Genomic DNA, 26,576 nt, shown 5'->3' with positions numbered 1-26,576 from the left:
GGATCAGGAGCTGTCTCCTGGAGATCACGCAAACAATTAGTTCCAACAGATTCCACAACAGAAGAAGAATATGTGGCAGCAGCTAAGGCAACAAAAGAAATTGTGTGGCTCAGGAAAATTCTTGAAGATTTGCAGGTAAAACAAGTACAATCGACTCCACTCATGATTGACAATACCTCAATAATAAAGTTGGCCAAGAACCCAAAGTTCCATGATCGAACGAAGCACATCAATACTAAATATCATCTAATTCGACATCATGTTGAGGCCAAAACAATCCATCTCCGTCGTTGTTCCACTAATGAGCAAATTGCAGACATCTTCACCAAAGCGCTTGGAAGAGAAAAGCTTGAAAGATTCAGAACGATGCTTGGACTCACCAACATCCCTTTAGATTAAGGGGGGGAATGTTGACACCTAATCATCAAGATTGGGTGAATAAGTGCAACTGATGTAAATAAATAATGGAAAATATGAAGAGTCACCGGGAGATGAAATGAACAGTCTCTCCCTCATGTATATAATAAAGACCAACCTGAATGAATATAACGAATTGATTTTGAGGAGTTACTTCCTGGTCTGACACTACCAACCATCTTCACAACATGTCTTGCACTGTCAAGTACGTAGGCTTCATTGGTTTTTCAGCAACTTGCCAGCCTGTGCATGTTAGTTTGCTTCACTCCCCTCATAGGTTGCCACTCCGGACATGGGCTAGTTGCTGGCTGAACAACTCCCTCAGAAAATTACGCAATCCTGGAGGGGAATCAACCTTCCCTCTAGAAATTGCGCAAATCTGTTGGGCTTAGAAATTGCGCAATGCAGTCAGACAATCTTCCTTGGGAAAATTGTGCAATCTGGCCCAACACTGCAGCTCAACCCAGAAATTGCGAAAATCAGTTGGGCAGACTGCTGAGCTCCAAAATTGTGCAGAGCAGTCAGACAAGCTTCCTTGGAAAAACTGCGCAATTTGGCCAACACTGCAGCTCAGCCTAGAAATTGCGAAATTCTAGGCAACAGTCACATGTTCCTTCCAAAAATTGTGCAATCCCTCTGGGACAGCCAACCCAACTCCTCCCAGAAATTGCACAATTTTGGGCAGCAGTCACCTGCTCCTCCCAAAAATTGCGCAATCCCTCTAGGACAACTAGCCCAGTTCCTCTCAGAAATTGCACAAATCCCTCTCTCAGTCAAGCAGGCTGTTGCATGTGCCTTCAGGTTGACTGGTTCCCTCCAGGACTGAGCAAAACTAATTTGCATGCATGGGATGCTCTTCCCGAAATATTAAAAGGCAGCATGCAAAAGGCATCCCTAGATATAGGGATCTATTCCTAGCAACTGGAGGTTACATGCAAAGCTCATTTTATAAACCTCTCGTCAAGTGTCATTTTTTCCTAGATTTGTGGCATGCGCATCATAACCTCGATCTTATCAAAACTTATGAACTAGACACTGCAGAGCTCATTCCTCACATCGATCTTGTAGCTCTGACATCCCAAATTGCATCCAGGAGTCTTTAGCACTTTCAACTTAGCTGTTTCAGGGTAAGTCTGCTTTTCATGTCTTGCGCTACGTTTCTATCACTTTTTGTGTTTCGCTTTGTGTGAGTGTTGTATGCTTGATTTCAATGAGCGTTTTCTTTCATTTTAATGTATGTTAGCTTGTAGAAGCACCATTTTAGTTTTCGTTCGCATCTCACTATTGTCGCATGCATGACATTGTTTTTGCACCGACGGTCGTCATTGCGGCGACTCGCTTCATACACATGCATGCTTTCCTGTTTACTGAATCCTGCACTTACTGTTTGAATGCATGATCATTCACTCTTGTTTACACTCAATATCACCATGCATTCAAACTTCTCATGTTTTCAGTCACCCGTCGGCAGGTCTGGGCTGCCTTAGCCCGGATAGCATTGCACATTTCTGGAAGTGAAGGATCTGCCTTCCCTCCAGAAATTTTGTAAGTCTGGCCTAGCACTAACCTCTAGGCTTGCATTGTGTAATTCTAGGAGGTAGTGCCTTGTTGGCCCCAGAAACTGCGCAATGTAGTTTGCTGGTTTGCATGTCACTATTGATTGGAATTGCACATTGCGTAGTTTCAGTCCTCAGCAGGCCAGGCTTGACTGTGCATTACATAGTTCTAGCATTCAGTCAGCCTCCCGACCGCCCGGACTATGCCTTGTGCAGTTTTGGTAGTCAGCCTCCCAGCCTCTTCGTGCAAATTGCGCAATCTTCACAGACAATCACACATGTATGTTGCATGTCATTCCTCCAGTTTGTTTTGGTTTTCAACTGATAGATTGCTTGTCATGAGTGTTGCTATGTCTCCAGGTATCACAGGTGTTCGTCTGCCTCTTAGCAGCACAGGTACAATGGCTTCCAGGAGAGCAGAGTCGATGACACCATTCAGAGCACAACTGGGGATGCAGTCGATCAAGTGTCTATGAACTTGCCTATCTATGAAGACATCAAGTTATTCATGGAAAAGGATATCAAGATGAAATGGCAGTGATGTCACAGTGAGCAGCACCATCAGTAGCAACAGAAGGTAGCACACCTACATGTGACAAATGCAAGAGGAGGGTTGTTGACAATGCAAAGGCGGAACAAAGTTGCAAGCTCAAGCAGATCCACCTGTGATGAAAGCATTTTTAGAGATTGAGGCTATGAGGCGATGACACAACAAGGGGATCGCATGAAGGCAGAGAGAGAAGTAGAGAAGGAGTTGCAGGTGCTGAAGCAGCAACTCAAGGAAGAACAGGAGCTTCATAGATGAGAGAAGGAGTTGCAGACACAACAAGGGGATCGCATGAAGGCAGAGAGAGAAGCAGAGAAGGAGTTGTAGGTGCTGAAGCAGCAACTCAAGGAAGAACAGGAGCTTCATAGACGAGATAAGGAGTTGCAGCAAGACCATGCACATCAGGAGGCGCAACATGCACAGACTGATGAAACTGCACCCATATAGGTTATGGACCCATCCAGCAACTGGCATGGAGCAGACAATATGAGCAGTATTGTCGATCGCATGCAAGGGTATTCGGGAGCATGGATGTCATTGTGCGCACGCATGCGATCCCACCCATTTGGCACACTCACCAAAGAGAAGACAAGAAGCAATTCCGACTGAAGCTAAACATGTATTTCGACAAGTTGATGCACATGGTCACCAACACATACTTGGAGATTAGCACAGACACTATGCATCAGTATGTTGCTGGTACAACTGCACTCAAGATGGTGATGCACATATTATCAGACGAATTGGACAGCGGAGCCATATCAATGTACCCAGATGCAATGGAGGAAAGACTTTTCTTTCAGCAAGATATCACCGTTTAGCACACACACATCATCATGGATGACCAAGCTTGGTGTTAGTTCGCCATCGTCGATCATCGCAAGGATGTCAAAGAGTTGGTCTTACCACAACTATCTGAGTGTTAGTGATAGCTTGCATGGCTTGCTCAAGCCTATTTTGTCTCACATGGGTACATGTGCAGATTGTATGTAACATCTTGTAAAGTGGAAGTCCAAGTGTCGATAGTTGAATGTAATAGTCATGTAGTAGGTGAAGAATCATGAGGGTAGGTGAAGAGTGACAAAGGGGAATGTAAAGGGTCACCTCACCCTTTTCTATTTATAGAACCTCATAACTCATTGTAGGGTCTTTTGGTCAGCCAAGCTTCCGATAGGAGTATCTTAGAGAAAGCTTGGAGAGCATTGTAATGAGCCTTGGCTTCTCCACAGTGCAAAACTAGTACATCGCTTTGGAGGAGCAGGTGGTAGTGACTTTAACGTTCTGCTATCGGGACTAGTGGTTGGTCATGGTTGTACTATATGATTGGAACTTTCACTTCTTAATATAATAGAGCCAACAAGTTTCATGCATATGTTGTTATTGTATTTCAACTATCTTGGTTACTCTAATCATATATGTATTTGTTTGCTTACACATGCATGTATGGACTCTTTTTGTATAAGTATGTATTAATCTTATTGAGATGTGATGTTAGTTTAGCCATCACTTTGGATTGTTAGCTTACTTGCTTTCCAGTTTGTGATGCATCTTCGCTCGTGCGTTCCCTTCTAAGCCACGTGCTTCCACAGGTTTCCAAGGGGCGCACTGACCTCACTTTCCGTGTGATAGAACCGTTCATACACCTTCCTTGGCTTGTTGTGCATGTCACACCCTTGCTACCAACATGGACATATCTCTTTCCTCTGCATGCAACCGCGGTCAAGGTGACACCATACGACCCACTATTGGGTCTCCTACACCAAATGGTCTGAGGTCTAGTTGGGACTTCTTACCGAGGAGATCCCCTAACATGTTGGCGGGTCGAACATCGTTAGCAATTTGGCGCTAGAAGGAGGGACAGATGACAAACTGAGCCTTCATCATCTGTTTTGAGTCTTTGCACATCTATTATGGATTTTGTTATAGTTTTCCCTCCGAAATGTCTGTCCAACGGACATATCTTTCACATTGAGAGGGATTTCTAGGATCCCTTATCACAAATCATGTATGATGGTGAAGGTGAAGTAGCATGGCTTGAGCACTTAGATGAATTCCATGTGCTCATGTAGGGCATGTAAGATTTTAATGAAACAAAGGTCTATTCGCTGCTCGTACACACACTTCACGACCACCATTTGCAATGGTGTGGCACACTACCTCATAACTCTGTGCACTCATTCAAGCAGTTTAGCGATCTAATTGAATCTGTTTTCCACCATTTTGATCCTGAAGTACTTGATAAAAAATTGTTAAAACAACGAAAGGCCCCACACAAATCACCTATGGAGTTTTCGGAGCGCTTCCATCTATTCATATTTGAAGCTCTGAAAAGTCAAATGAAATTTCAATATCTCATGGACAAATTTGAAATTTTCCCTATAAAATCTATCAATCCCAAGAAGAAGTTCAAGCTCAAACCCCACTCAACATACTTTGGTGATGGAGTTGTGTAATCACAGATGGACACGATCGCTGTCACAAGTGACTGTCCATCATCCCCTCATCAAACAACTCCACCACCACAGAGTGATGTGGGAGAACATGCACACACATCTGTTCAACTGTCACATCCTCCCAACATCACTTCTCTCAATTTTCGTACAGACTTGGTTGTGAATCCCATGGGTTGTCACATGTATTTCGTACCTCAACCTCTGTCTTCGTATTATGATGATCCTCTGGATTGCACTGTCTTGTGTTCTTCCATTTTGGACTCTACACCTATTGTGAATGAGGATCAAGCCATTGACGGAGTTGGTGTTGCACAACCAACCTACATTGTCATTCATGAAGAGTATGACTAGGAGCTTGAGCATCAATCCTCGGCGAAGGATGACTCCCTTCTGTCTGAGCCTCCTCCGTGTTTTCTTGACACCTTTGGTGATTCTTCCATCCCTGATTTCGCATGTGTATCTCTGTCTACGGATGCACCCATTGTTGATCATTCGCAGAATACACCGGATGTCAGTCCATCATCCGACAACAGAGAGGACAAATCATTCATTGAACATCTACTTGATTCTTCATTTGCTTTTTTCAGGAATGCAGAGGGTGAACATTCTTGCTTCTCATCTACCCCTCTATGTGATTCATCAAATCATGAGGATGTCGACAAACATCATAAATTTTTTGATCTTGGTTGTCGTGATCTCTCTACTTCTTCATCTGATCATGATGTTGATTCAATTGTTGTTAGTTCGTCTAAGACATTAGTCTATGATGATCTATCTGTCGATGAAGTCGAAACCTCGTAGGTTGTCGAGGCACTTCAGCCCGAGCTAATGGTTATGTCAAGCCCTCGCCATCTTGAGGATGGTTTCACTTTCGATTAGGAAATTGTTCAAACACCCAAGGCACCTCATCACTAATATGTATGCACTGAAGATCAATCTCACACACATATTTCGCTTCCTCCACTCGAACTACACAATCCCATTGCTCACGCGTTGGAGGAATCTTATACAACAAGCACACTTGTGCAGTATAAGTGGTCTACCTTTCTCACGTTTGCTTGCATGTCACGATCAAGAGAATGAGTACACTTAAAATCTGCACACAGTGTCACACAACATCATGGTAAGTCCAAGGATTGCATGCCGTGCACTTGCCCTCACTTATGTTCTATGGACACATCTAAACTCGGAGTGTTTCTATCTTCATTGTTATATCTTTCTTGTTTGCTGGTTCGCGCAATTGTGTTGTTCACGAACCATGCCTTCACCAACATGAGTCAACCAATGAGCAGACCCATGCACCATTAGCTTAGGAGTAGGAGTAGTGTTTGTTTTTGGTTTGTTTGCTTGCATGCTTGTTTGCTTCTTACCTTGCATGTTTGTTTGCTCACTTGCTTGTTTGCTTAATCGCTTTGATTATGCATTTACTTCTGCTTCTGCTTTGTTTTGTGTTTGTTTACTTGTTTACGTTCGTAGGTTAGTTTCACATGAAACTGTGTGCAACTCTTGAAACAAGCTGGGTAAAGTATAAGAGGACTTGTGCAGTTATCAATACTTGGTTATATGTCATCTTGCCTTTGCATGAAGAACTTGTTATCTTCAGTCCATAATACATCGATGGAAAATATGTACTATTCGAAGTGAACCTTGGTGAAAACAAAATGCTTGTGCGCTAACTAGTGTTACCTACTCTAGTTGGTTGTTTTTGGGTTAATCTTTGTCAGCTTAGTCAAGTAGAGTAAGGCGAGGGGAAAAACATTAACAAGCACATCAGAGGTATATATAAACTACTTCTCTAAAGGAACAACCTCTTCTTCTCTCAATAATTTGGGATACCTCTTCTACCTCTGAAATGAATAATTTCTATGCACAATTACGAAAAATGAAAAATGAAAAAGTGAAAAATTTCAAAAAAATGAAAAATGAATAAGGGGAAAGAAGAGAAAGGATTCCTGTGTAGAGAGGTGATGCAAGTAACTTCGTCGGGGTACTGACCAAGCTCACTGGCAGCGGAGCGATGCTTGTGTTCCTGTGTGACTCCACTGGGGTACTGCTCAGGCCTACTGGCAGTGGAGCAACAACAGAGATGAAACTAAAACTTTGACGACCATATTGCTTGTGCACCAATGTACCCCTCATCCCCAATCGAAATAACTGCGTTTACTTGGCTTGGAATGTGTTTTAACTGACCACGGGTTTGGCAGATGCTATATCTTACAATCAAGCAAGTGTGGAAACCAAGATGAATAGAGAACTGAACAATACTTCTGAAGGTGTTAGACTTTCTTTTCATGAACAAGGTCCATTTAGAGAGCTGAAGTTCTACCAGTGTGTCACCTAGTGTTGTAGCGACTACAACCACCCTCCAAAATTTTGCCTTAGCTTTGTTTTGGATCCTTCCTACCAACCATCTTCGCAGCATGTCTTGCACTGTCAGGTACATAGGCTTCATTGGTTTTTCAACAGCTTGCCAGCCTGTGCATGTTAGTTTTGCCACTTCGGACTTGGGCTAGTTGCTGGCTGAGTAACTCCCTTAGAAAATTGCGCACTCCTAGAGGGGCACCAACCTTCCCTCCAGAAATTGCACGAATCTGCTAGGTAGCCTGCTAGGCTCAGAAATTGGGCAATGCAGTCAAACAATCTTCCTTGGGAAAATTGCACAATCTAGCCCAACACTACAACTCAGCCCAAAAATTGCAAAAATTAGTTGGGAAGACTGTTGAGCTCCAAAATTGTGCAGAGCAGTCAGAAATGCTTCCTTGGAAAAACTGCACAATCTGGCCAACACTGTAGCTCAGCCCATAAATTGCACAATTCTGGGTAGTAGTCACCTGCTCCTAGAAATTGTGCAATCCATCCAGGACAGCCAGCCCAGCTCCTCCTAGAAATTATGCAATTCTTGGCAGCAGTCACCTGCTCCTCCCAAAAATTGCGCAGTCCCTCTGGGACAACCAACCCAACTCCTCTCAAAATTGCGCAAATCCCTCTCTCAGTGAAGCAGGTTGTTGCATGTGCCTTCAGGTTGACCGGTTCCCTCCAGGACCAAGCAAAACTAATTTGCGTGCATGGGCTGCTCTTCCCGAAATAGAAAAAGGTAGCATGAAAAAGGCGTCCCTAGAGCTAGGGATATATACTTAGCAGCTGGAGGTTACATGCAAATCTCATTTTAGAAACCTCTCGCCAAGTGTCACTTTCTCCTAGATTTGTGGCCTGCGTGTCATAACCTCGATCTTATGAAAACTTATGAACTAGACGCTGTAGAGCTCATTCCTCACATCGATCTTGCAACTCTAACATCCCACATTGCATCCAGGAGTCTTTGGCACTTGCAGCTTAGCTGTTTGAGGGTAAGTCTTCCTTTCATGTCTTGCGCTGTGTTTTTGTCGCTTTTTTGTTTCTCTTTGTTTGAGTGTTTTCTACTTGATTTCAATGAGCGCTTGCTGTCATTTTAATGTATGTTAGCTTGTAGAAGCACTGTTTCAGTTTTCGTTCGCATCTCACTGCTGTCGCATGCATGACACTATTTTTGCACCGACGATCATTGTTAAGGCGAATCGCTTCACACACATGCATGCTTTCTCATTTTTTGAATCTTGCACTTACTATTTGCATGCATGATCATTCACTCTTGTTTACAATCACTATCACCATGCATTCAAACTTCTCATGTTTTCAGTCGGCCGTCGGCGGGTCTGGGCTGCCTTAGCCTAGACCTTGCCTTGCCCGACTAGCATTGCACATTTTTGGAAGTGAAGGCTCTGGCTTCCCTCCAGAAATTGTGCAAGTTTGGCCCAACACTAACCTCCAGGCTTTCATTGCACAATTCTGGGAGGTAGTGCCTTGTTGGCCCCAAAAAATGCGCAATGCAGTTTGCTGGTTTGCATGTCACTATTGACTGAAATTGCGCATTACACAGTTCCAGTCCTCAACAGGCTAGGATGGATTATGAATTGCGCAGTTCCAGCATTCAGTCAACCTCCCGACCGGCCGGACTGTGCGTTGCACAATTTTTGTAGTCAGTCTCCTAGCCTCCCGGTGAAAATTGCACAATCTTCACAAACAGTCACACAAGTATGTTGCATGTCATTCCTCCAGTTTGTTTTGGTTTTCGACTGACAGATTGCTTGTCATGAGTGTTTTTATGTCTCCAGGTATCACAGGTGTTTGTCTGCCTCTCACCAGCATAGGTACAATGGATTCAAGGAGAGCAGAGTCGATGACATCGTTCAGAGAACAACTGGGGATGCAGTGGATCAAGTGTCTATGAACTTGCTTATATATGAAGACATCAAGTTGTTCATGGAAAAGGATATCAAGATGAAATGGTAGTGATGTCACAACGAGTAGCACCATCAGCAGCAACAGAAGGTAGCACACCTACAAGTGACAAATGCAAGATGAGGGTTGTTGACAACGTAGAGGTGGAACAAAGTTGCAAGCTCAAGTAGATCCACCTGTGATGAAAGAATTTTTAGAGATTAAGGCTATGAGGCGACGACATGAAAAGAGGATCGCACGAAGGCAGAGAGAGAAATAGAGAAGGAGTTGCAGGTGCTGAAGCAGAAACTCAAGGAAGAACAGGAGCTGCACAGAAGAGAGAAGGAGTTGCAGCAGGAATATGCACATAAGGAGGTCCAACATGCACAGACTGATGAAATTGCACCCATACAGGTTATGGACCCATCCAAAAGCTGGCATGGAGTAGAGAGGGTGAGCAGTGTTTTCGATTGCATGCAAGGGTATTCAGGAGTATGGATGTCATTGTGTGCATGCATGCGATCCCACCCATTTGGCACACTCACCAAAGCGAAGACAAGAAGAAAGTCTGACTGAAGCTGAACATGTATTTCGACAAGTTGATGCGCATGGTCACCAACACATACTTGGAGATCAGCACAAACACTATGCATCGGTATGTTGTTGGTACATCTGCACTCAATATGATGATGCACATATTATCAGACGAGTTGGACAAAGGAGCCATATCAGTTTACCCGGATGCAACAGAGGCAAGAGTTCGCTTTCAGCAAGATGTCTGATTCAGATTTAAACAGGAATGAAAAAAATTACAGAGATAACCATAAACATAGAGATGCAACAGAAATAATACTTCATTTCATTAATGTAAAATATTGAAATATGCTTATAAATAGAAATGGAAATAAACCAGCTAGGGCGATGGTAGCTTATCTCTGGGAAGAGATGTGGCGGCTACATGCATCTGAACTGTGTTACAATGAGGATCGAAGGCATATTTATTGTTGAGAAACAATGGAAAACCCTTAACATCCCAAAACCTAACCCTAGAAGATGAAACACCAAATTGTGGGCCCCGTTTTGGGTAAGTTGGTACATCAACTTCCCGGGGTCGTAACTTTGACACCCGATCTTCGTTTGATGCGTGCAATAGCTTAGAAAGATCTATCCGAGCACTACAACTTTGGGAAGAGCAACATCAATCCATGAACCCATGCTCCCATATTTCCCAAAAAATGTCGTTTAGGGCCTCAAAACGACTTCGGAAGTTCACGACTCGAAAAACTGCTAAAAATAGTAAATTGTGCTACAATTACGGAAGCTGAAAAACTGAAAGAGACAGTTGTGGGGGTTCAAGTGGGTTAGGTGGGTGGCCACCAACATCCACCTGGATCATTCCTCCCCCCTTAGGAAGCAATGGTCCGCATTGCGTTCAGTTCCTCCATCTGCTGAACTTGGTCCCTGGTGAGCTGTTCTGCAATCTCATATGTGTCCAGTAATGGTCGGAAGCATGGTCGAGGGTGGTACACATTGACCACTTGGTGCAGGCGAAGGAATGGAGGAATGTTGTGCTCCAAAACATTATTTCCCACAGCCTTGGTAATGGTGTAAGGACCATGTCAGCGTGGTCGGAGCTTCTGATGGGATCTTGTAAGGCGTTCTTTCTGTAGATGCAACGAGACTTTGTTGCCCACCGAAAGCTTGTGTGGTACCCCTGTGGGTGAGGAGAAGTTGTTCCTATGTTCTTTCATGACCGTATCCCTCTGCTATTGCTGCTGCATGGAGGAACCCTTCGCGGGGGTCATGGATGTGGTGATGATCTTCCCCTTACTTTGGGAGTGAACCAGACAAAAAATGAATTTCCTAGTCTTGGAAATGAGCTTTCTGCCTTTCTTGGCAGTGATCAAAGAGGTGGCGGTAGGTGGGGCTACCTCTGGTATCCTGTATAACGAATTACACAAAGAAATAATGACAACACGAGGCCTTGAGTCATACACAGCATGTCGTCTCCACAAATATGGCTGGCCTAATAGTACATCACATTGAACATCCAGAGGTGTAACATCACAAAATACCTCGTCTGTGAAGGGTTTGATGTTGTAGGGAAGGTGGCACTGCTGGCGAACTCGGAGGTCTCGTCCTTCGTGAAGCCATCCGATACTGTACGGCTGCAGGTGTCGTGTAGTTCAGTAGGCCCAACCGCTTCACAACCTCTGCTGAAATGAGGTTCTTTTGGCTACCATTGTTGACAATGAATTGCAGCGGCGAACCCTTCATCCACATTTGTGAGTGGAAAAGATGCTCCCCCTCTTCTGGATCTTCGGGCTCATTCTTCTAGACCTTGGCGGTGGCAATAGTGGTGATGGGCTTTGCGTCAATGATCTGCTTCCCTTTGCCATTCCCCTTGTCGGGTTCTGACTCAGGGTCGGAGCATGCATCTGATTCTAAAGCCTTCAACTCGGCCACTAGTGACTGCTTGGTCCGACACTCACTTGTGTTGTGAGTGGGGCTCTTGTGGAACTCACACCACTTTCATGTGTCCTTTTTTGACTTCGTGGTGTTGTTCTTTTCTTGCGGCTTCGACGGGTTGTCTTGGATCACCCCACCTTGGCTTTGTCCTTTGGTCTTCGGATTCGCAGATCCAAAGTCTCGCTTCTTTTGTTTGAACTTCTGCTTGATTTTTAAAATGTATCGATATGCCATGCCGAGCGAGGAGATGTTCAGGAACTCCATCTCTTCCTGGATGTATTTGTGTAGGCAACTGCGGTATTTGAGTACCAAATGTAACTCAGAGTTCTTGATACCCAACTGTGTGCAAAGGGTGTGAAAAATGTTTGTGAACTCTGGCACATCTTGGTCCCTTCCTTGCCGCAGCGTCGTCCACTTTATGTATTTGTCCTCATAGCTTTTGACAGGGTAGTATTGTTCCTTGATGGCATCCCGGAAGGAATTCCAAGTGGGTGCAATAGAAAATAGTGAGCCTGTACTTTCATCTTTTTTCTCGCAGTAGGTTTCCCACCAGTCGTTGACGTGGGGGGCTGCTTTGAGAAGAGCGAAAATAATCTTTTCCTGACTGGAAAAATCATGAACAGAAAAATACCCTTTTAGCAGATTTAACCATTTATCTAAGGCATTTGCATCTATTTGACCCTTGAAGATGGGGATTTCAAAATTAACTTGTACCTTAAAGGGTGTGGCATTTCCAGAGTAGTTGTTGGAAGCCGATGCGTCACCTCTGGGTAGTCGCTGAAGGATCTGGGTAAAACTGTCCATCATCGTGTTCCTTTGTCGCTTGAGGGCTTCTTCGAGCAATATTTTGATAGGATCTCCTGCCCCCTCGTCTTTCTTCTCATCCGCCATGGGAGGTTGTCAGGATTTGCGGGGCTGTTCTTGCAAAGGTTCGACCAGTTCAATCCCTAACTCTTTATATCTCGACCTCGTTGGAGACATGCAAAGAAAAACAGAAAAAAAGCAGACCGCCCTGATACCACTAATCCAGATTTAAATAGGAACGCAAAAAATTATAGAGATAACCATAAACACAAAGATGCAGTGGAAAATATACTTCATTTCACTAATGTAAAATACTGAAATATGCTTATAAACAGAAATGTAAATAAACCAGCTAGGGCGATGGTAGCTTATCTCTGAGAAGAGATGTGGCGGCTACATGCCTCTAGACTGTGTTACAATGAGGCTCGAAGGCCTATTTATTGTTGAGAAGCAATGAAAAACCCTTAACATCCCAAAACCTAACCCTAGAAGATGAAACGCCAAATTGTGGGCCCTGTTTTGAGTAAGTTGGTACATCAACTTCCTGGGGTCGTAACTTTGGCACCCGATCTTCATTTGACGCGTGCAATAGCTAGTTAGAAAGATTTATTCGAGCACTAGAACTCTATGAAGAGCAACATCGATCCATGGCCACATGTTGGTCCCAGATTTCCCAAAAAACGTCGTTTAGGGCCTCAAAATGGCTCCGGAAGTTCAGGACCCGAAAAATTGCTAAAAATAGTAAATTGTGATACAATTACGGAAACTAAAAAACTAAAAGAGACAATTGTGGGGGTCCAAGTGGGCTAGGTGGGTGGCCACCAACATCCACCTAGAACAATGTCACCATTGAATTCACGGACACCATCATGGACGACCAAGCTTGGCATCAGTTCGCCATCGTCGATCATCACAAGGATGTTGAAGAGTTGGTCTTACCACAACTATCCAAGTGTTAGTGATAGCTTTCATGGCTTGCTCAAGCCTATTTTGTCTCACATGGGTACATGTGTAGATTGTATGTAACATCTTGTAAATTAGAAGTCCAAGTGTCGATAGTTGAATGTAAGCAGTCATGTAGTAGGTGAAGAGTCATGTGAGGGTAGGTAACTTTAACCACCCTTGCCAGTAACATGCAATTGGAGAAGCTGAATTCTCTCATTGTGCTTCAACCAGAATCAAAATTGAATTTGCGCGGATATATTCAGCTGCCCCAGTTGCATGTTACTGGCAATGGCGATGTACAGCCCAGATTCGAAAGAACGCTGCCGAAAGCTGATTTAGATAACCCCTTATCGAATGGTAGTTCAAGGAGGCTGGGTTTAAGTTCGGGGTCCGGTCCTTTGGAACTCTGTAGAAAGCTATCTACAAGATATTTTGTGAGCAAAGTTGTATTGGATGAGGTTTTCAAAGAGGAATTTGAGGATTCTGATACTCAAATATCAGTTGGGTTTCAAAGCGCGGGAGACGCACAGGAGGAATGTCGAGGGAAAAACATAGCAGCAATTGGAACCCATGGAGGTGAGGGACCTTTTGTCTCTGGAAGGAGGAAAGATGATTTGATGAGTGGCACGATATTTGAAGTCACTGGAGTAACCTTGGTGTTCGATAGGGCTGTTATTGGATCGAAAACTGCGACGGCTTCTTGTGAAGATGGGTCCGGATCAGATTCCAATAATACAGATGCTTACTTTAAGAAAATGCTTCGGGCAGATCCTGGCAACCCACTTCTGTTAACGAATTATGCGAGGTTCGCGAAGGAGGTTAGTATTGACGAATCTGAACTGCGTTTATGCTGTTATATGACTAATCATGTTAGTGTTATTGACTGCATAGCATTAATCTCTTATATATCAAAGACTCTCAATTCATAAAATGTATATTCTTACATTTTTAATACTGCCGGCTTTGTGTCTGGAAAGAGCTGAGGAATATTATTGGAGGGCCATACTAGCTAGTCCGGGTCATGGAGATGCCCTCTCTAGTTATGCCAATCTTATATGGTGCACCTCGTGCACAATTTTACTATGATCAAGCTGTAGAGGCTGCTCCGGATGACTGTTGAGTATCTTTCCTATCTCTTCACTGGTTTTATCCAATTATGTGTACCTTTATGTGTAAGGTTTTATGCTCCCTCTTTCGCTTGTTACCTCCATTGCTTTGTTTGCATTTGATCCTATTTAGACATTGATGTTCAGCTGATGACTGCTATTTCTAGTCCAAGTCTAGAGATGCCTAGATGAGGATCTGGTAGACTGTATTTATGATGATACTAAAACTTACATACAAATTTAATCATAACTCGTGTAGAAAAGGAGGGAAACTTTAAATCTCAAATGGCTATAAAATTGGCTAGATTCATGGATTCTAATATCTGAAACCATTTAACTGAATAAGATCAAGTGGTCAGCTGGAGAATAAGGGGGTCATCTGCGGCTAGAAATGCTCTCTGATGGCAGGTCACGTGCATTGAAATGGATCCTGGATACCAATTCAGTGGCATGGAGACAATCTTACGCCAGTTGATGCAAGAACGTATAGCAGCTGGTGCAGATCTTTCAAACTATGTTTGTATAAGCATGGAGATATATGGACTTCTGCTGGCACCAAAAAGAACTTTGAAGTTATACTAACAACTTTATGAGCTAAATGGGAATTGTGTTTTACATGGGGGATGAAAATAGTTTCTGATAGATGTTCGGCAGCCTTCATGTAATATTTCTTTTTTTCGATGTAGTTAGAATGGACAAAATCTATCTATCATATTTACCGTGGTATGTATTTATGGTATTTTCTTTATGGTTTCTATAGAATCCATCAAGTTTATAAAAAGGAATGTATTGGGATCGTTTTGAGTTTGTTTATCTTATTGTGTGTTTGTTGAGAATTTGATAGTGAGTCAATTCTAGGTGCATCTATCCAGGATTCACAAGTGGATATCCATCGAGGATTCACAAGTAGGCTTCAGTGTCTTAGATTAGTCATAATTAGACAGTCCTACATGCCATTGGTAGGGGTTTCAGTGCGACTTGTATGAACATGTATCTTGTTTTCAGTTATTAATATAAATAAAAAGTTACATTTTCAGATCTTTTATATTCTATGTTTTTTTTTATATTTTATTTCAAACATTTTAATTAGAACACTCAAATTTACGAAATCTATTAAAAAATTTTACATTGGGATTTTACAAATTTGTTAAAAAATTTAAACGTTTACAAATTTCTTAAAAAATTTAAGATTTAAGCTTTTACACTTTTAAAAAAACAACAAATGACAAACTTTGACACTTTTAAAAAAACAACAAATGACAAACTTTGAATGGATGATCAAATCAATGAACAAGTAATCATAATAGTTCTTATTCAAATCATTTACGGACATGCATTTATGGAAGGCAATTGGTTACATTTTAATGTGTAAAATTTTTGAAACAATTTAACAGAAAGACACATGAAGATTTTTCAAAAAAATATGAATTTAAGATGTTTTGTTATGAATTTAAAATATATATATATATATATATATTTATAAGATGTTTTGTTATGGAATTTTTTTTTATAGATTATGATGCTCTGTTATAAAAGCGTTTTCTTAATAATTTCGCTGAATTTTCATAATAAAGTGAACAAAAAAGAGGTATTGTTACAACACAGTGGGTACCTAATACAAAACCAATGTTACAAATCCATCCACATCACTCATGAAATGAGTTCAACTTAATTGTTATTGTAATCAAGAAATTTCTTCATTGGGTAGACTTTATAATGTTGAACTTAATACGTTACCACATTCGCACCTTCAAATGGTACCTCCAACATCGATAAATTGTGAAATTCTTTGTAACGAAGACTGCAACAAGGGCTTGTCTAAGTTAGTGTTTTTTTTTTTTTTTTTTTTCTGCTGTATTATTATTTTTTACGAAGACTGCAACAAGGGGCTTGTCTAAGTTAGTTTTTTTATTTTTTATTTTCATGCTGTATTATTAATTTTTATTTTTTGTTTTTTTATTATTATTTTATATAGTACAATATATATGGAAAGTTAAAAAAAAAATGGATCATAAATCAAATATAATGAAAAGAAGCATATTGTTAAATTTGTGGATTTGATTAAGTTAAAATTTATATGTAAATTAGTTAGAAATCCCTAGTCATAGGAATAGAACTGCAACAAACAAAAAGACAAGATAAACAATTTATAAGTAATCATATTGTGAGGTTGGTCATAATCATTTAAAGTAGGGCTTCACCAACCAATAATTATAGGATAGACATCAAGTGTTTACATAGCTTCTCATTCTTCATTGGAAGAATGTTAAAGCTTAGGCCATTCAAAAATAGCCATGTAAAAGCTAGGAATTTTTTGTCATTTTGCGAAGGTAGGGGCCCAACGCCACTTATGTTCTTTCGTCTCTCTCACACTTGTCAATTGACTTGGTGGTGAGGCCTACTAGTGTTTTTGTAGGACCCATCTAGTTGATACAACGTGTGAGGGGCCACGCCACTCCCTTTTCATGGTATAAGGCGTCTTACCCCAAAAGTCTAGATGTTGTTGGAGATGCTTCATTTCCATTCCTAATTTTCAAACTCACAATATGATTTGCAGATACTAATTGATACAAGTTAGCGCAACGTTGTACCAAGAAAATATTTGGATAGGGAATATTGAATTAAAAGCAACATCATTTTGTTTCTTCCATATCTCAAAAATGGATTTGAATTTAACAAGCATCCAAGTTAGTTGGAACTTAATGGTCCAAGGTAGTTGGTTTCCTTGAAATGCAATTCTATGAGATAAGTTAGGTATATCGAGATCGATTTAAGGGTTATAGTGATACCTAGATGGGCTATGGACTACTGTGTTAATTTATAAGCAATTGATGGTTAGGGATTAATGTGTTAGTTGATAATAACTACATTAAGGGTGGGGGTTAATTGTTATATAGGTGAGGGATTTAGAGGTTATAGGAGCAATACTAAATAGTTATGGGAGTGATTATGAGTTAAAGGGGTGATAAGGGTTATGTATTATAGGGGTTGTGTCTTTGTAAGGATTAGGCATCAAAGGGTAAGGGATTAGGGCATGGAATTTGCAAGGTAGTGGTTAAGGGATCATAATAATTTATTATATTTTTGGGTCAAATCAAAGTCAATAAAATTTTAGTGGATGACTCATTTCCAACATACATAGTTATATAGTGAGTACATTCTTAAGTGAGGAGATAGGGGTTTGTGACTAATATTTTTGACTTTAGAAAACCAATGATCCTAATAAAAACTTCCATATGTATTTGTGATCTATTATAGACATTCCACTAGAACATTTTATCATGACAAAGCTTAAAAGTTTATGCAAACCATTGGTTATGTAGTGTTTTACTTAATATTGAAATTTAAAGTTACTAGCATAGCATAAAAAATATTAAGATAAATCAACATTGAAAGTGTAAATATAATAAATACCACACCATCCACATAATGGACACAAGATGTACACAAGGAAACCCCATATAGGAAAACCTAGTGAGAAATGAGGACTATGCCTTGTTCTTTTCTTCTCAGCCTCAAAATGCAAATACAAATATGGTGAACCCATCACTATGGAGTTGTCAACGACATCATAGCCTATATAATTGCTACATGGTCTTCTACTTCCTATGTGCTACTCCATTGTTTGACTTCCTTGCTTTGGTCAACTATGAAATAGTAAAATAATACAATACGAATAGAACCCTTTTTCCTAGTAGTGTAGTATTTAACAATAGGGTAAGGGTTAGGGACTCAACTCTTAGTGAGGGTTTGGGTTTTGGACCTTCTAGAATCTTTTTGAAAGCATATCTTACTTGCTCCACATGTGTGAGTAATGGCCATTAATGTAACATCCACTCATTACTATGTTGGTTAATAGGATAAGTTAATTTGCGACAGGAATAACTTCCTCATACGAAATGTGATTGAGGTGATATTTGCACTATTGGAAAGTTCTTGATGTGTAGAATGATGCTAAGATGCTAGAAATTTTGTTCACATAGTTATGACCCCTCATGCCCCCCACCAAAAAAAGAAAACACCATTTGATGAAACTTGGTAGATGGAAGGCTATGGATCTCTTCAACTTAGTATCCATATCCATATTCTCTCAAAGTGTACTAAAAAATGCATTCATAAATCTATTATCTCTATTTGAGATGATACTCCTTGGCATCCCAAAGTGCACCTAGATATCTTCAAAAAACACAATTGCTACCTCTTGTCCCTTGATGGCCTTTTAATAAAACATGAGGATGCACATCTTACTCAACTTGTCAATTACCACAAATTGATATGTAAGTCACGCACTCTTAGCTTTTGGAAAACTACCTACTAAATCCATGGAAACGCGCTCCCATGCTCTAGTAGGTGTATGTAAGGGATGCTGCAAACCCGACTTCCTATTATTTGGCTTTTTGGCACAACAAATTATGCATCCTCTAGTAAATTGGTCTACATCTTCTTGGATTTTGGACCAATATAGATATCTTTGTAGGTTGGCGCTTTTCTTTCTTATACAAAAATGTATAACTTTAGAGGTGTGAACCTTTCTAGTAAGCTGTAATCTTTTATCTTTTATATTATAGAGCTTATCAAATTTGTAGAGTAACCGATATTGGAGATGATAGTCAAATTTGTTGTCACCTTCTTTTAAGCAAACTTGGCTTTATGGTTGTTGGAATACATCCTTGAAGTCCTCATATTCTATGTATTCGTCTTTCTATACATCATGGGTGAAATTTTGCATGTGCATAAGAGCATCCAAGGTTATGATGTTTGATGTGGGTGGCCTTGAAGTCCATCCACTTGTAGTATCTATCTTGTTGAAGCATATTTTAAGGATTTCAAAGATTATAGTTGTTTGTAATCAATGTGGATGGTGGTCTCCCTGCATATCAAATAGTGCTTCCACTTCTTCAAAGCTTTAACCAAAGTATATAGTTCCCATGTCATATGTAGGATAGCTCAAGAATTTGCCATGGGACATTTCATAAGGACAACATATTGGCTTACCTCCTTTCATGAAGACCTCTCCCATAGCATATCCACCTACATCTGTCTCCAATTAAAAGGGATTCTTGTGACAATCCCAATTTCTCAACCTGATCTTGCAATGTAAATATTTTTCATAAAAGAATCATGGGTTGAGCAAGGGACATGAACTCTAGACACTGGATGGTTTCTTGCTTGAGATGTTTAGTTTACTTGCTGCAAGAGAAACTGAATTGTTTGAAGACAACCATTGAAGGCTAGTTGTTGTGATTATTAATGGCATGAGTGATCTTAATGTAATGGCCTGCAAAAAAACTACATAGCTCATGTTGGTTGGGGCATGGAACAAGGCAACAAAGGGATAACATTAATGAGAACCCATACAATGCAGGGCACTAGAAAGAGGAGGAAGTTAATGGGAGTTGTTGAACCACATTAACCAACTGAGGTAGAGGAGTACGAGACTCACTTGTAATTGGTTGGAAAGATCTGCTGGCAGTGTCATATGTTAGAGGTTATGCAGTCACGGATTAGGAAAATAACTCACAGAAAATAAAAGAACAACCATAGACAAGACAAAGGAGAACTATGAACAAAGGAGGGAGATTGACTGTGAGTGAAAGAGGTATAGAGAACTACCGTGAATGAGAACGGGCAGGGAAGATCACTACGAAGAAACACAAGCAAAGAGGCTCTTTTGGTTTGATCGAGGAATCCGAAAGGAGCTGTTCATTCTAGTTGATCAATAGGGGACAAGAGGAGCTTCTTAAGGTGAGGGTAAACCTCAGGACACCTAGTGGGATGGAGGGTGGAAATGGGTTTTCTATGGAATCCCTTAACAACCTAGGTAGAGATATAACTCTTGGATTCCTAGCACGAAGTTCTGGAGTCTTCTTTTCTTGTTTGACTAGTTGATAGTGGGTTATGGATACCCTTAGTGGGTGGAACCATTTTGTTTCAAGGTGGAGATGAAGCCTTTGATTCCTTGGAATTTCTAATTGTTGAACAATTGAAGGGTGGAGGCAAAAAAACTCTAGATTCCCTGTGAAATTGTGAACTTCTATTGGGTAGATGGGTGGAGGTAGGATAACCTCTAAAGTCACCGTATCAACCAGCAATTGGTACACAATCCCTTGACCAACCCATATCACTCTCCAGAATCTAGCTTGAGGGTGATAGCTGCAAGTGAGGACTGGATGTAACTATCTAAAGTTGGGTGGAGAGTCATAGTCCTTGACTCAGTTGCCCTAAAATTTCACAAGATAAGTACTGTTATGAATCCTTTACATGATAATTATTGTATGTTTGCATTTATGTTTGAAATGGTGTGCCATGCACAAGGAAAATACATGATTGTATGTTGAAATTTTAGTTGAAATGGTGTTGTTATGCACAAGGAAAATGCATGATTGCATGTTTCCATTTCTGGTTGAAATGGTGTGTCATGCATAAGGAAAATACATGATTTTATGTTGCATTTTTGGTTGAAATGGTGTTTCTATGCACAAGGAAAATACATGATTGTATTGTTGCTGCTACACAATTAACTAATGGATAATGCAAAATATAAAAGGCACTGGAATATCTCATAAGAGGCTTGATTAGTTTATAAATATATTTAGAAGATGAATTCTTCTTGTTACAATATGATCCTTAAATTGATGATAGTCTGCATTGGTATGGTTGTTGTTACAATGTGATAATGTTGAGGACTTTCTTTCTCCCTTATTGTTATTAATTTGTGATTTACATGAATGGAAGCTTTAACCTATTGTAGTGTGTGACCTAATGATGGGTATGCATATTCACTAGAACGAGGATTTGGTTCAATGGTTCTATGAACTCTCATGAGTGGGGCTCGACCTTAAAAGATGGGGTGATTCAATTTTTCCAGCCTTTCATTCTTAGCAGAATGCACCCTCGTTCTATTTTCTTTAGTGTTGAACCTCCTCATGCTAGACACTATAGTCCATGCCATATCTTGGAGATGAGATAGTGTGGAATCTTCTTTCCTAAATGGTTGGCAATAGCCACAACTTTCCAGGGAACATCACCTCGCTTGAAGAAATAGACCTCAAGTCCATGCTAATAGCCAAATGCATTGGATATTCTTGACAAGCATCATAACCTTGTTGGCCAAGTTGTTGCAAGCCCTAGGGTGCACCTTGGTGTGCGTATCTTTGAGGAGAATTGATCTCCTAGTAGCCTTATTAGTACCTTATGAAACCCTTGTATCTCGAAAGGAGAATACTGCGGTAAGATTAAGAGGGATAGCACTAGTGGGTGCCTTAGCAATCTCTTGGCCATGGCAGAGCACTTGCGAAAGTCTAGATGTTTGTAGAACCATTATAGCTAAGCCAAGGTGGAAATCCTTGGTGAATGAAAAACAGTGTCAAAAGGGAGGAAACCTTTATGCAAAACCATCAAATTTATGATCAAGCATGTTTCTCATGATCTAGTAAGGCCTCCTTAATTCAGGCCACGAAAAATTTCTGCTTTGAGCGGTGTGGTTGTGACCTTAGGAATAACCCTATCATTATAGTCTTGGTCGCTTAACCTTATCTACATGACATGACAAGAAGCCCCATCATGGAGGCAACAAGATGAAGGTAAATATAGTGCCTTATCGTAAAAGGGAAGGGTGGAAGGATGAGACACCTAGAGGTATAGGCCTTAGAACTTACCATGGAGGGAATAATTAGACGCACATCGGAAGAAACATCTGAGGTATGCCTGGAAGTAATTACTGGGGAAATGGAATTGGGGAGGTGTCGCAAAGGTTTGACCCTGGAAGGCCTACCCCAGAAGGAATCATAAGATGTGCATCAGAAGAAACATCTAGAGTACATCTGGGAGTAATTGTTGGGGAAATGAAGCCAGGGAAGCAAAGGTTATAGTGGAGGTTTCGGCCCTAGAGGAAACTAATGAAGAGTGTCCGAGAGTTATAGCCGCGTAATGCTTGAAGTTTGTAGCCTGGGTAAGGAGTCGGGATCCAATGTGTATTGAACGGGTCGACAACCACTAATGAACTGTCATGTGGTGCTGGAAGGTTGGCTACGTGACACGGCCATGTGGGTTCACATGGTAGGGTTGATACATGGCGCCTTTTGATTTTTCAAAAAGTCAAAGTAGCATAAATTATGATCTATAGGTCAAATTGGGGTAAAAAAATTATATCACCATATTCATCTTAATGAGACAAACACAACGGTGATGCTTACTTATAGTTCTGAAGACATAAAATTATTATCCCATCTCTCTAACTATTTACCAGTGAGATTGGATTAGCTAGTGAACAACTTCCACTAGGGTTGGGATAGGGAGGTGTTCTATAGGTGGTATCAGAGCATCTAGGTTCAACACTCAGACTGGATGGGCTCTATCATGGGGAAAGTAACAATAGGATTCTGTAAGAAGGACTTATGATGATTTTTAGAAACTAACCGAGCAAATGTTTAGGTGTTAAAAGCTAGCCTAATTGTTTGACTATTGGTATATGGTGCTAATAATTTGTTGATTTGGTGATAATGATGTACTGATAGGTATTGTTATTGCGGATAGTTTTCTATGACAACCTGTAAAAGGCAGGAATAGGGGCATGATGTATTGCCATTGAATTATCTAATATATGGCTAATAGTTTTGTGTGATCCCACAACACATTATCAACACAACATATTGTGAAAGGCACAAGAATGAGGACCAAAATGGCGTAGTATAGCTCAGATTAGTCACAACACAACAATGAAGAGGCCATATCAAATGAAGAAGAAAGATTAGTTGTCCAAGGGGGAGGGGCAAACTCTCTAGATTGGTTGGACACCTTGAGAATCCTATGGGTTGAGGTGAGAAGTTTTAAAGAAGATAATGAAAGATTGGTATGAGCCCAGGAAAAGCAAGCAAAAATCAATGCAGTTCTCTTACAAAGCTTCTCAGATTTGTAGAGGAAGAAGCAATATGAGCTGGGAACTAGTCATAGAGGCAAGGGGAGCTCTTGAGAAACATAAGAGAAAAAAATGGAGCAGATGGTGGCGAGGAATAGACGGGAGAGTGAAGACACTTTGAAAGGGAATGTACTTCAAAATACCTTGGAAGGAAGGACCAACACTCATGTGCGTCATTCCAGCAGGCCTTCTAGCTCCACTACTATAAGGCACCATCTTCACTCTCATTGCCCTCACCACCATCAAGGAAGGTGAGAAAAGGATTATATTCTAGAGGAATTTAAGAAAGCCAAACCACCTGCATTTGATGGAGATATGAAGAAATATAAAGACACAAAATATTGGTTGTTGGGCATGAAGATTTTTTTCAGAATTCAGAATTATTCTAAGAATATGAAAGCCAATATTGCCACCTATTGTTTAAAAGGAAAGGCAAGTATATGGTGTGGAGATCTAAAAAAGTTCAAAGGCACAGTTAAAGACAAATTGACTTTGAGAGCATTTGAGAAGATTTTCAAGGACTAGTATTTGTCCGAGCGGTATTATGACAACAAGGCAAAGGAATTTTATGAGCTTAGAATGGGGAAGATGTCAGATGAGGAATACATCACGAAGTTCCTAGAGTTGTTGAGATATGTGTCATATATCAAGGACGAGAAGGAAAAAATCCAGCGATTTATTAGTGGCCTACCTCTAGCATTCAAGGATTGGATTGAGATTTTGGAACCTCTGACGTTGAATGATGCCATTAAGAAGTTTAAATACTGATATGATCAATAATAACATACGCTAGAAATTAAAAATGAATGGAAGGCCAAGGACAACACTGGAAATAAAATGTAATGGCCCAAGAAAGCCACAGATAAAAAGGGAAGTAACCACCCAAATTCGATTAATTAGTGCTAGTAGAAAACCAACAAAGCTTCCAAAGGACATATGTAGTAGCCAACTATAGAGCAATAAAAAAATTGAATTTGAAGAGCCACTAAAGTGTTGGACATGTGGTGAAAACCACCAAAAAAGGGACTGCCCGCATCAAGGGAACGTAGGGCCTAAGATTTACAACACCGAGGATGATCCAAATTGGATAATTATATTGTTTTTCATCCATCTCGATGCATTTGGAGTGGAAAAAGTGGAGGAATAAGCTCATGGGACCATTTTTATCGATGAGACCCAGTTTGGTGAAACGGGGTCTGAAACCTTCTGGGAGAATTTTGAGGCATTAAATGACATGTTTTGGGGGGTAAATCTTTGCTACTTTCCTGCAACACATTTTCATGCTATTCTACACACAAAGAGATTTCCAATGACACCAGAATCATGTCAATTGGAGTCCATATGCAAAAGTTATGCCACTCAGAAGTTGACCTTCCTGTTTTCACACCTATAGTTCGGGAGGATGTTGCGTCAGCCCCCATTATTCATGGAAAAGGGGCTAGCCATGTGTTTTTGATGTAAAATACTATAGAAGAGTCTATTTTTTAACTCTAGTTAAGAGTTGATGTAGTGAAACTTAACCACTAGTAGGCTATCGGGGTGTGTTATAACCAAGCCATTAGGAAGAAGAGGCATTCCATTCTTTCGAGAGAATTTTGTTCCATAGTTGAGAAAAGATAGCCAAGAGAGATAGGAGGTAGAGCACACAGAGAGGATCTGTGCACTATAGCAGCCCACGGGCCATAGACATTACTTCTTTGTATCTGCAGCCATATTTCCAGACAGAGAAAGAAAGTGAAGCAGACTCACCTTCCAGATGGGTTTTCTCCCGAAAGGGATTCCCTGAGAGAATATCATGTGTATTATGTGTGTGTGAGCTTATTTTTTCGTTCTCTACTTTTCTTCTTGATTTACTTTTACATGCATGCACTAATTTTAGTTAATTTAACAGATCTAGACATTAAATAAAACAGTAATAGTGTAGAATCTCAGATTTTTAATATAATATTATCAGATCTGTTGTGACGACTTGTCCAGTGGAATATCCACGCCAGTTTACAAATCATTTGGTATCAAAGTAGGTTTCTTTGGGTATTTTGTGGAGATTGTAGGGATCTAGATCGATGAGGCCGAAAATCGTAAAACCCTGATCATGGGTGACGAATCTATAAATAAACCTCGTGATCCAGCATAGGTGAGGTTTTTGCGGCTCGAAAAACAAGTCACAGATATAAACCATAATTTCAACATCCTCATGGCGGTCATAAGCAATAAGTTGGGGATATTTGGAGAAGAAGGGGGTTTGAATTGAGAGGACAAATCAGAAGGGGGAGAGCCACATTAGAACCTTGAGGTTGGAGGGAGAACCTCTAGTGACTAAGTGGGAGGATTTCAAAATCCTCATTAAGTCATAGTTTTATCCCATTGCGTACGTGGAAGACCAGTGGATCTAGTGGCATTACTTTAGGCAAATTCGGACCAAAGCGTGCATGAGTACACCACAAAATTCATAAACATGGCTATAATGTTGTGTATCTCTCCAAAGAACTGAGATGTACTCCTCAAGTATTTGGGGGGTCTGCATCACCATTTGTGTGAGCAAGTGATGTTGTTCAAGCCCAAAACGGTGGATGAGTCTTGTGCATAGGCATAGTACTTGGAGAACAAAGGCCTAAAAATAGCACAATCAAGTGGATTGAAGCAAAAGGAGCAAAAATATGCTTCTAAGGATGGGAAGAAGAAGAAAAAAGGGGGAAAAGATAAAAAGACGGCAGCCACAACACACCAGTGCAAAGATCCTAGCAACCACTGCAACATTGATGGCCATACAAAGGAGAAGTGCTATAAGTTGCATCTAAAGCTAAACCCAAAGAACAAGAAGAAAGATAATAAGAAGAAGAATCTCATGGCCACTGATTCAAGCAACAAAGTTGAAAGTAGCTCAAAAGTGGATGAGAAGATCATCTGTACATTAGTACAGAAGGAGGTGAATCTGACTAGCCTTCAACAATAGGAAGAGAAAGAAATGAAAAAAATCTTCCATGTAAAGATACAGGTAAAGAAGATGAAGATTGATGATCTGTTTGACTTAGGATCGCAGGAAAATCTCATTGCAGCAGATCTTGTCAAGAACTTGGGGTTGGATGTTCGTGATATTCAAAACCC

The 26,576-nt window shown here is 40.6% G+C and overlaps 1 protein-coding gene across 1 annotated transcript; it reads left to right on the top strand.

Annotated features, from left to right (window-relative positions):
• The first annotated feature begins 13,636 nt into the window (after positions 1-13,636).
• LOC149230137 (uncharacterized) lies at positions 13,637-15,421 on the top strand. The gene is made up of 2 exons (XM_089376002.1): positions 13,637-14,266; positions 14,426-15,421. Exons 1-2 carry the CDS (start codon positions 13,637-13,639, stop codon positions 14,429-14,431), a joined length of 636 nt encoding a protein of 211 aa, XP_089232128.1. The 3' UTR covers positions 14,432-15,421.
• Positions 15,422-26,576: the final 11,155 nt, after the last annotated feature.

The sequence above is a fragment of the Pinus tabuliformis genome, chromosome J (assembly GCF_031772625.1).
Source record: "Pinus tabuliformis cultivar Carrire ecotype Pingquan chromosome J, CPIR1, whole genome shotgun sequence".
NCBI lineage: Eukaryota > Viridiplantae > Streptophyta > Pinopsida > Pinales > Pinaceae > Pinus > Pinus tabuliformis.
Note: the sequence above shows the minus strand (reverse complement) of the source record. Positions and strands in the feature narration are given on the sequence as shown.

Coding starts and splice junctions, on each gene's coding strand:
- LOC149230137 (XM_089376002.1), top strand. CDS start 13,637: ATGCAATTGGAGAAGCTGAATTCTCTCATTGTGCTTCAACCAGAATCA.